General features: G+C 38.4%; 1 protein-coding gene across 3 annotated transcripts in view; it reads right to left on the minus strand.

The window, feature by feature from the left end:
- Positions 1 to 12,009, minus strand: part of LOC311269387 (rho GTPase-activating protein 7) — a gene marked incomplete at its 5' end in the record, with an annotated part of 107,893 nt that overhangs the window by 6,663 nt on the left and 89,221 nt on the right. For all 3 annotated transcript variants that reach the window (XM_084373518.1, XM_084373517.1, XM_084373519.1), the window contains 3 exons: positions 810 to 1,039; positions 1,290 to 1,526; positions 1,634 to 1,748. In XM_084373518.1, coding sequence (XP_084229644.1) covers positions 810 to 1,039; positions 1,290 to 1,526; positions 1,634 to 1,748 — 582 coding nt within the window. The remainder of the gene's footprint in view (positions 1 to 809; positions 1,040 to 1,289; positions 1,527 to 1,633; positions 1,749 to 12,009) is intronic.

Below are 12,009 nucleotides of genomic sequence, written 5' to 3' on the forward strand. Positions count from 1 at the left end.
CTCAAATTTTGGACTTTTTTTTCTCAAGATTCTGAGCAATTTTTTCCTCAAAATACTGACCTTTTTTTTTTTTTTTTTCCCTCAAAATTTTGGCATTATTCCTCAAAATTGGGTCTTTTTTTTCTCAAAAATCTGACTTTTTCCTGAATTTTCTGACAAAAATGTTGTCATTTTTCTAAAAAAAATGACTTTTCCCCTCAAAATTCTGGCGATATTCCTTAAAATAGTCCCCAATAAATGCGATATTTCCTCCTGTTTGCTTGATAAAAATCTACAGTGAGCAGCTGTTTCAGGAAACTACTGAACCTTTTCAAAAATCAAACTACATGTTTGTGAGATGTCTTTAAAGATTTACATCTCCAGTAGGAACCAGTACGTTTGGAGCTGAGTGCCACAGACAGGCAGTAATAATAGACAGATGAACACGTTATTGTTTTTGTTATTTTTTCTGCGATTCTATAACAATAAAAACATTTTTGTGTGATTTGCTTGTTTGAATGCAGATGTGTTGATTTTGTGTCTCACTCAGGGCTATATGAAGTTAATGTACGCTCTCATAAAGAGAGGAGATACACAGCTAACACAGTGTGATGTGATTCAGCTGTGAACACAGATCTCTCATCTGACTGCAGGCTCCGATTAAAATTTCATCAAACCTTGCAGACGCAGAAACAACACGCCGACTTTAAATCAAACTGACGTTTTCAGAGTATTTTTGGCTCTGACTCCTCCGTCCTCATCGCTCTGTAGCGCTCAGCAGGTTAAGACCCAGAGGCCTGTGAAGCCCAGGGCTCGCCGTGCCTCATTACCTGAGCAGCAGGTGCTCCTGTGGGGGGCGGCTGCCCAGGCCGTGGCCCTGGCCCTGGAGGAGGTAGCGGTAGACTTCGGCGTCCTTGGACAAGGTCTGGATGACGATGGCCTGACGTAAACCTCCCTCCCACAGCTCCTGCTCCCTCAGAAGCCGGTGGAGCAGCTCCTTTTGCGGGGCCTCCACCTCCACGGAGCCGCGCCACATCCACAGCGGGCAGCCGTCGTCCATCTGAAGACGAGAGGAGAATCATAAGTCAGGACGCTATGAAAGATCCCTGCTTAGATCACTTCCTTCCTTCCTCCAAGCTCAAACTGTGATTTTCTAACACTTATTAAACTTGTTTTCAAAGATTTTCGACTTATTTTTGGCTCGCTGAGATCTTCATAGATCTGTCTCACAACTTGTTGCCATGTTTTGTAGCTGTGACATTATACCTTCTCTGACAATAAACAATAAACTTGTGAACATTAACAGTTACCTTCTTGAAGTTCAGCTCCACATGCTCCGGAGCCGGGTGGCTCTCCCAGCCTCGGCTCTTCTCCCTGGCCTCCTTCAGGAGGTGCTGGGTGCTCAGCTGCAGTTTGCTCCTTCTCTCCTCCATCTCCTCCTCACCTCCACACTGACTGGGGGACACTGGGCCTCCTCCCTCCTCAGAGGGGGAGTCGTCAGGGGGGCCGGCAGGACTTAAACTCTGACCGGGCCAAAACTCTGGAAGCTACAGAAAAGATTGTATTATTATTATTATGAATGTATTCAACTTTTTTTTGTTAATTCTGTGTCAATTATTAAAAAGCTCAGCTTGTATTGTTGTATCTTTTGTACCTGGAAGAGTCTCTGGGCCTCGGTGATCATGTTGGCGAGGCCCTGTGTTGCAGCCAGGTTCTCGCTCAGGTCTCGCTGGTCCGGGCGTCCCAGGCTGTACTTCCTGTGACTCGACCTGCAACACAGGATGTTGTTACTTTTATTGTCTCCAATTAAAGCCAGAAAACATCACTGACATCACCTGCTGATTACCCATGTCAAGACAATTATCTCTTCATATCACAAATTCACGGACATTTTATGTTTAAATATGCAAATGAGTTATTATACAATTGAATATGAACTTATTTGCATACATTTCCAGAACTGAATAAAGCCAGTAGAGTTTTCGGGATTCTTATGAAATCTTAGGGTATTTTTCGGAAATTTTCGGAAAAGTTCGGAAATCTTCAGAAATTTTCGGAAAACTTCGGAAATTCTTTTATCTTTGGTTTCACTTCATAAAAAACAAAATTTCTCAAAATCCTCAGTTTTCCCCTCAACTTTTTCTCTAAATTATGACTTTTTTACCCACATTCTGACTTTCCCCCTCATTGTTTGCTCACATTTCTGACTTTTCCCCTCGGAATTCTGACTTTCCCCCTCAACTTCTCCTCACAATTCTGACTGTTCCACTCATCTTTTGCTCAAAATTCTGACTTTATCACCCAGACTGAGAATGCACAAAAAAAAACAAAAAAAGAATGTCAGAAGTAAAAGGAAAAAAAAGAAAAAAAAATATTCATAATTCCACTCCCCTCAGAAATGCTTCAGAATTTTCAGAGATTCTTAGGAATTTTAGAAAATTCTTTGGAAAGCTTTCGGGAATTTTCGGGAATCTTCGGGTACTTTCGGAAATCTTCGGAAAAGTTCGGGTATTTTCGGAAAACTTCGGAAAACTTCGGAAAACTTCGACTATTTTCGGAAATCTTCGGAAATCTTCGGAAAACTTCGGGTACTTTCGGAAAACTTCGGCTATTTTCGGAAATCTTCGGAAAACTTCGGAAATTCTTTTATCTTTGGTTTCACTTCATTAAATAACAAAATTTCTGAAAAATCCTGTTTTCCCCTCAACTTTTTCTCTAAATTATGACTTTTTTACCCACATTCTGACTTTCCCCCTCATTGTTTGCTCACATTTCTGACTTTTCCCCTCGAAATTCTGACTTTCCCCCTCAACTTCTCCTCACAATTCTGACTGTTCCACTCATCTTCTGCTCAAAATTCTGACTTTATCACCCAGACTGAGAATACACAAAAAAAACAAAAAAAGAATTCTGACTTTCCCCCTCTTTGTTTGCTCACATTTCTGACTTTTCCCCTCAAAATTCTGACTTTCCCCTCAACTTCTCCTGAGTTTTCCCTTCAACCTTTTCTCTAAATTATTGACTTTCCTACCCACATTCTGACTTTCCCCCTCAACTTCTCCTCACAATTCTGACTGTTCCACCCATCTTTTGCTCAAAATTCTGACTTTATCACCCAGACTGAGAATACACAAAAAAAAACAAAAAAAGAATGTCAGAAGTAAAAGAAAAAAAAAAGAAAAAAATAATATTCATAATTCCACCCCCCTCAGAAATGCTTCGGAATTTTCAGAGATTCTTAGGAATTATAGAAAATTCTTCGGAAAGCTTTCGGGAATTTTCGGGATTCTTCGGGAATCTTCGGGTACTTTCGGAAAACTTCGGCTATTTTCGGAAATCTTCGGGTATTTTCGGAAATCTTCGGAAAACTTCAACCTTTTCTCTAAATTATGACTTTCTTACCCACACTCTGACTGTTCCCCTCAACTTTTGCTCACAATTCTGACTTTATCACCCAGACTGAGAATACACAAAAAAACAAAAAAAGAATGTCAGAAGTTAAAGGAAAAAAAAGAGAAAAAATCTTCATAATTCCACCCCCCTCAGAAATGCTTCTGAATTTTCAGAGATTCTTAGGAATTTAGAAAATTCTTCGGAGAGCTTTCGGGAATTTTCGGGAATCTTCGGGTACTTTCGGAAATCTTCGGAAAACTTCGGCTTTTTTCGGAAAACTTCGGAAGTCTTCGGAAAACTTCGGGTATTTTCGGAAATCTTCGGAAAAGTTCGGAAAAGTTTGGAAATTCTTTCGCTTTCTACTCCCTTTGGTTTACTTCATAAAAACCAAAATTTCTCAAAATCCTTAATTTTCCCTTCAACCTTTTCTCTAAATTATGACTTTCTTACCCACATTCTGACTTTCCCCCTCATTGCTTGCTCACATTTCTGACTTTTCCCCTCGAAATTCTGACTTTCCCCCTCAACTTTTCCTCACAATTCTGGCTGTTCCACTCATCTTTTGCTCAAAATTCTGACTTTATCACCCAGACTGAGAATACACACAAAAAACAAAAAAAGAATGGGTAGAAAATTCTTCGGAAAGCTTTCGGGAATTTTCGGGATTCTTCGGGAATCTTCGGGTACTTTCGGAAAACTTCGGCTATTTTCGGAAATCTTCGGAAAACTTCGGCTATTTTCGGAAGTCTTCGGAAAACTTCGGAAAACTTCGGAAAAACAAAATTTCTCAAAATCCTCAGTTTTCCCCCCAACTTTTTCTTTAAATTATGACTTTTTTACCCACATTCTGACTTTCCCCCTCATTGTCATCACTTTTCCCTTCGAAATTCTGACTTTCCCCCTCAACTTCTCCTCACAATTCTGACTGTTCCACTCATCTTTTGCTCAAAATTCTGACTTTATCACCCAGACTGAGAATACACAAAAAAAAACAAAAAAAGAATGGGTAGAAAATTCTTCGGAAAGCTTTCGGGAAGTTTCGGGATTCTTCGGGAATCTTCGGCTATCTTCGGAAAACTTCGGAAATCTTCGGAAAAGTTCGGGTGTTTTCGGAAGTCTTCGGAAAACTTCGGAAATCTTCGGAAAACTTCGGAAAAATTCGGCTATTTTCGGAAATCTTCGGAAAACTTCGGAAAAGTTCGGAAATTCTTTCGCTTTCCATTGCCTTTGGTTTACTTCATAAAAACCAACATTTCTCAAAATCCTGAGTTTTCCCTTCAACCTTTTCTCTAAATTATGACTTTCTTACCCACACTCTGACTTTCCCCCTCATTGTTTGCTCACATTTCTGACTTTTCCCCTCAAAATTCTGACTTTCCCCCTCAACTTGTCCTCACAATTCTGACTGAGAATGTCAGAAGTAAAAGGAAAAAAAAGAAAAAAATAATATTCATAATTCCACCCCCCTCAGAAATGCTTCGGAATTTTCAGAGATTCTTAGTAATTATAGAAAATTCTTCGGAAAGCTTTCGGGAATTTTCGGGATTCTTCGGGAATCTTCGGGTACTTTCGGAAAACTTCGGAAATCTTCGGAAAAGTTCGGGTATTTTCGGAAAACTTCGGGTATTTTCGGAAATCTTCGGAAAACTTCAACCTTTTCTCTAAATTATGACTTTCTTACCCACACTCTGACTGTTCCCCTCAACTTTTGCTCACAATTCTGACTTTATCACCCAGACTGAGAATACACAAAAAAACAAAAAAAGAATGTCAGAAGTAAAAGGAAAAAAAAGAGAAAAAATCTTCATAATTCCACCCCCCTCAGAAATGCTTCTGAATTTTCAGAGATTCTTAGGAATTTAGAAAATTCTTCGGAGAGCTTTCGGGAATTTTCGGGAATCTTCGGGTACTTTCGGAAATCTTCGGAAAACTTCGGCTTTTTTCGGAAAACTTCGGAAGTCTTCGGAAAACTTCGGGTATTTTCGGAAATCTTCGGAAAAGTTCGGAAAAGTTTGGAAATTCTTTCGCTTTCTACTCCCTTTGGTTTACTTCATAAAAACCAAAATTTCTCAAAATCCTTAATTTTCCCTTCAACCTTTTCTCTAAATTATGACTTTCTTACCCACATTCTGACTTTCCCCCTCATTGCTTGCTCACATTTCTGACTTTTCCCCTCGAAATTCTGACTTTCCCCCTCAACTTTTCCTCACAATTCTGGCTGTTCCACTCATCTTTTGCTCAAAATTCTGACTTTATCACCCAGACTGAGAATACACACAAAAAACAAAAAAAGAATGGGTAGAAAATTCTTCGGAAAGCTTTCGGGAATTTTCGGGATTCTTCGGGAATCTTCGGCTATTTTCGGAAATCTTCGGAAAAGTTCGGGTGTTTTCGGAAGTCTTCGGAAAACTTTGGAAATCTTCGGAAAACTTCGGCTATTTTCGGAAAAGTTCGGGTATTTTCGGAAATCTTCGGAAAACTTCGGAAATTATTTAATCTTTGGTTTCACTTCATAAAAAACAAAATTTCTCAAAATCCTCAGTTTTCCCCCCAACTTTTTCTTTAAATTATGACCTTTTAACCCACATTCTGACTTTCCCCCTCATTGTCACTTTTCCCCTCGAAATTCTGACTTTCCCCCTCAACTTGTCCTCACAATTCTGACTGAGAATGTCAGAAGTAAAAGGAAAAAAAAGAAAAAAATAATATTCATAATTCCACCCCCCTCAGAAATGCTTCGGAATTTTCAGAGATTCTTAGGAATTATAGAAAATTCTTCGGAAAGCTTTCGGGAATTTTCGGGATTCTTCGGGAATCTTCGGGTACTTTCGGAAAACTTCGGAAATCTTCGGAAAAGTTCGGGTATTTTCGGAAATCTTCGGAAAACTTCGGAAAACTTCGGAAATTCTTTTGCTTTCTATTCCCTTTGGTTTACTTCATAAAAACCAACATTTCTCAAAATCCTGAGTTTTCCCTTCAACCTTTTCTCTAAATTATGACTTTCTTACCCACATTCTGACTGTTCCCCTCAACTTTTGCTCACATTTCTGACTTTCCCCCTCACTGTTTGCTCACATTTCTGACTTTTCCCCTCGAAATTCTGACTTTCCCCCTCAACTTTTCCTCACAATTCTGGCTGTTCCACTCATCTTTTGCTCAAAATTCTGACTTTTATCACCCAGACTGAGAATACACAAAAAAAACAAAAAAAGAATGTCAGAAGTAAAAGGAAAAAAAAGAAGAAAAAAAAATTCATAATTCCACCGCCCTCAGAAATGCTTCTGAATTTTCAGAGATTCTTAGGAATTTTAAAAAATTCTTCGGAGAGCTTTCGGGAATTTTCGGGATTCTTCGGGAATCTTCGGCTACTTTCGGAAAACTTCGGAAAACTTCGGCTTTTTTCGGAAATCTTCGGTAAACTTCGGAAAACTTCGGCTATTTTCGGAAAACTTCGGAAATCTTCGGAAATCTTCGGAAAACTTCGGGTATTTTCGGAAATCTTCGGAAAACTTCGGAAAAGTTTGGAAATTCTTTCGCTTTCTACTCCCTTTGGTTTACTTCATAAAAACCAAAATTTCTCAAAATCCTTAATTTTCCCTTCAACCTTTTCTCTAAATTATGACTTTCTTACCCACATTCTGACTTTCCCCCTCTATGCTTGCTCACATTTCTGACTTTTCCCCTCAAAATTCTGACTTTCCCCCTCAACTTTTCCTCACAATTCTGGCTGTTCCACTCATCTTTTGCTCAAAATTCTGACTTTATCACCCAGACTGAGAATACACACAAAAAACAAAAAAAGAATGGGTAGAAAATTATTCGGAAAGCTTTCGGGAAGTTTCGGGATTCTTCGGGAATCTTCGGCTATTTTCGGAAAACTTCGGAAATCTTCGGAAAAGTTCGGGTATTTTCGGAAATCTTCGGAAATCTTCGGAAAAGTTCGGAAATTCTTTCGCTTTCTATTCCCTTTGGTTTACTTCATAAAAACCAAAATTTCTCAAAATCCTGAGTTTTCCCTTCAACCTTTTCTCTAAATTATGACTTTCTTACCCACATTCTGGCTGTTCCCCTCAACTTTTGCTCACATTTCTGTCTTTCCCCCTCATTGTTTGCTCACATTTCTGACTTTTCCCCTCGAAATTCTGACTTTCCCCCTCAACTTCTCCTCACAATTCTGACTGTTCCACTCATCTTTTGAAAAAAAGATGAAAAAAAAATATTCATAATACCACCCCCTTCAGAAATGCTTCGGAATTTTCAAGATTCTTAGGAATTTTAGAAAATTCTTCGGAAAGCTTTCGGGAATTTTCGGGATTCTTCGGGAATCTTCGGGTACTTTCGGAAAACTTCGGCTATTTTCGGAAATCTTCGGAAAACTTCGGGTATTTTCGGAAAACTTCGGAAATCTTCGGAAAACTTCGGCTATTTTCGGAAAACTTCGGAAAAGTTCGGGTATTTTCGGAAATCTTCGGAAATTCTTTTATCTTTGGCTTCACTTCATAAAAAACAAAATTTCTCAAAATCCTCAGTTTTCCCCTCAACTTTTTCTCTAAATTATGACTTTTTTAGCCACATTCTGACTTCCCCCCTCATTGTTTGCTCACATTTCTGACTTTTCCCCTCGAAATTCTGACTTTCCCCCTCAACTTCTCCTCACAATTCTGACTGCTCCACTCATCTTTTGAAAAAAATATGAAAAAAAAATATTCATGATTCCACCCCCCTCAGAAATGCTTCGGAATTTTCAAGATTCTTAGGAATTTTAGAAAATTCTTCGGAAAGCTTTCGGAAATCTTCGGAAAACTTCGGCTATTTTCGGAAGTCTTCGGAAAACTTCGGAAAACTTCGGCTATTTTCGGAAAAGTTCGGAAAAGTAAGGGTATTTTCGGAAATCTTCGGAAAACTTCGGAAATTCTTTTATCTTTGGCTTCACTTCATAAAAAACAAAATTTCTCAAAATCCTCAGTTTTCCCCCCAACTTTTTCTTTAAATTATGACTTTTTTACCCACATTCTGACTTTCCCCCTCATTGTCACTTTTCCCCTCGAAATTCTGACTTTCCCCCTCAACTTGTCCTCACAATTCTGACTGAGAATGTCAGAAGTAAAAGGAAAAAAAAGAAAAAAATAATATTCATAATTCCACCCCCCTCAGAAATGCTTCGGAATTTTCAGAGATTCTTAGGAATTTTAGAAAATTCTTCGGAAAGCTTTCGGGAATTTTCGGGATTCTTCGGGTATCTTCGGGTACTTTCGGAAAACTTCGGCTATTTTCGGAAATCTTCGGAAAAGTTCGGGTATTTTCGGAAATCTTCGGAAATTCTTTTATCTTTGGTTTCACTTCATAAAAAACAAAATTTCTCAAAATCCTCAGTTTTCCCCTCAACTTTTTCTCTAAATTATGACTTTTTTACCCACATTCTGACTTTCCCCCTCATTGTTTGCTCACATTTCTGACTTTTCCCCTCGAAATTCTGACTTTCCCCCTCAACTTGTCCTCACAATTCTGACTGAGAATGTCAGAAGTAAAAGGAAAAAAAAGAAAAAAATAATATTCATAATTCCACCCCCCTCAGAAATGCTTCGGAATTTTCAGAGATTCTTAGGAATTTTAGAAAATTCTTCGGAAAGCTTTCGGGAATTTTCGGGATTCATCGGGAATCTTCGGGTACTTTCGGAAAACTTCGGGTATTTTCGGAAATCTTCGGAAAACTTCGGAAATTCTTTTATCTTTGGTTTCACTTCATAATAAACAAAACTTCTCAAAATCCTCAGTTTTCCCCTCAACTTTTTCTCTAAATTATGACTTTTTTAGCCACATTCTGACTTTCCCCCTCATTGTTTGCTCACATTTCTGAGTATTCCCCTCGAAATTCTGACTTTCCCCCTCAACTTTTCCTGAGTTTTCCCTTCAACCTTTTCTCTAAATTATGACTTTCTTACCCACATTCTGACGGTTCCCCTCAACTTTTCCTCACAATTCTGACTGTTCCACTCATCTTTTGCTCAAAATTGTGACTTTATCACCCATACTGAGAATACACAAAAACAAAACAAAAAAGAATGTCAGAAGTAAAAGGAAAAAAAAGAAAAAAAATCTTCATAATTCCACTCCCCTCAGAAATGCTACTGAATTTTCAGAGATTCTTAGGAATTTAGAAAATTCTTCGGAAAGCTTTCGGGAATTTTCGGGATTCTTCGGGAATCTTCGGATACTTTCGGAAAAGTTCGGGTATTTTCGGAAATCTTCGGAAAACTTCGGAAATCTTAGGGTACTTTCGGAAAACTTCGGCTATTTTCGGAAAAGTTCGGGTATTTTCGGAAATCTTCGGAAAAGTTCGGAAATTCTTTCGCTTTCTATTCCCTTTGGTTTACTTCATAAAAACCCAAATTTCTCAAAATCCTGACTTTTTTACCCACATTCTGACTGTTCCCCTCAACTTTTGCTCACAATTCTGACTTTTCCCCTTGAAATTCTGACTTTCCCCCTCAACTTCTCCTCACAATTCTGGCTGTTCCACTCATCTTTTCCTCAAAATTCTGACTTTATCACCCAGACTGAGAATACTCACACACAAAAAAAAGAATGTCAGAAGTAAAAGGAAAAAAAGAAAAAAATTATTCATAATTCGACCCCCCTCAGAAATGCTTCGAAATTTTCAGAGATTCTTAGGAATTTTAGAAAATTCTTCAGAAAGCTTCGAAAATTTTCGGGATTCTTCGGGAATCTTCGGGTATTTTCGGAAAACTTCGGGAATCTTTGGAAATTTTCGGGTATTTTCGTAAATCTTCGGAAAACTTCTGGAATTTTCGGAAATCTTCGGAAAAGTTCGGAAATTCTTTTGCTTTCTATTCCCTTTGCTTTACTTCATAAAAAACAAAATGTCTCAAAATCCTCAGTTTTCCCCTCAACTTTTTCTCTAAATTATGACTTTCTTACCCACATTCTGACTGTTCCCCTCAACTTTTCCTAAAAAATCTGACTTTATCACCCACAGTCTGACTGAGAATACACAACAAACAAAAAAGAATGTCAGAATTAAAAGAAAAAAAATCTTCATAATTCCACCCCCCTCAGAAATGCTTAGGAATTTTCGGAGATTCTTCTGAATTTTCAAAAAATTCTAGGGAAATCTTCGGGAATTTTCAGGATTCTTCGGAAATTTCCGTGAATCGTCGGAAAACTTCGGGTATTCTCGGAAAACTTCGGGATTCTTTGGGAATCTTCAAAATTCTTCGGGATTCTTTGGAAATTATTTTTCCTTTGGTTTCACTTCACAAATTTGTTTAACTTTTCCCCCAAAAAGTTTTGACTGAAGTTCAGGGAAAAAAACAGAATTTTGGGGAAAAGTTTAGGGAAAAAGTCAGAATTCTGAGAAACAGTTACAGGGAAAAGTCAGAATTTTTGGGAAAAAGTCAGAATTCTGAGAAAAAGTTAGGGGAAAAAGTCAGAATTTAGGGAAAAAGTTTAGAGAAAAGTCAGACTTTTTTGGGAAAAAAAGCCAGAAATTTATTAAAAACAGCATTTTGTCAAGTCAAACAGCACACGCTCTTTTCAGCACCACAAAACTGGAAAATCAAAAGTCAGAATTTTGGAAAATTAGACACCAACACTTAATACAAGATGAGCCAGTCGGACAGGTGGTGAGACCATTAAAAAGTGAAAAAGAGTTTTGTTCCCAACACAAAGTGTGACATGATTTCTGACAGAGCTGGGACTTTGGCTTTCAGGAACAGGGAGGCACAAAGTGCTGATTGTATCGTTATGTCATTTCCATCTACTGTCTTGTGAGCCTGAAGGGAGGAACAGAGCCACAGTGGAACAAGGAAGAGGTGGAGATGAAAAGGAAGGGAGGAAAGTACAGGAGGAAGAGGAGAAAGTGATGATAGAGGAAACACAGAGAGGAGGAGGAGAATGAGGAAAGGGGGTGGGAGATATCAGGAGGAAGATGAGAGGAAGAAGAGGAAAAAGTGGATGAGGGAGACGATGTGAGGGTGGATGGGGGAAAAAAGGACAACAGAAAAGAGAGAACAGTAAAAGGAAACAAGATGGATGATAAATGTGTGGAGAAGGGGGATGATCACAATATTTTGGTTTCCAGTTTCCAAAATCTGGATTTTTTTTTTCATAAAAACAAAATAAATAAAATCATAAATGCTTTTCCATCCATCTCTAACATCATTGAGTCTTTGTTGAGTTTGAAAGAGATATACTAAAGTTACCGCAGTTACATTGTCACTGGCCTCCATGATGCAATCAAGACATTGAACATGGCACATCAGGAAAAAGAAACAGAAAGGCAAACTTGCCTATTTTAACTGATGTACCATCGTTTAAAAAAATGCTTATACACGTAAATTTTGGTTTTAAAATGTGAGAGTGATTTTAAGTTTTCTTCCACTGATGCTGAGCAACGCTTGAATAAAGTAAAGACCTTGTGCAGAACAAACTCTGAGCCCAGATAAATGGTCTGCAGACACTGATGGGACTCCTGAGTGTCTCCTAATAATTAAGCTCATTTCCCAATAATACAAACCACCAACTGCACGGCCATTATCATTCTGGACAGTCTCACTCTGTCCCCTCTCTTTATCTCCCCTCCCTCTCTCTGTCACGCCTGTTTATAACTTCCTGTTT

Source organism: Pagrus pagrus, assembly GCF_965226575.1.
Source record: "Pagrus pagrus genome assembly, chromosome: 14".
Classification (NCBI taxonomy): domain Eukaryota; kingdom Metazoa; phylum Chordata; class Actinopteri; order Spariformes; family Sparidae; genus Pagrus; species Pagrus pagrus.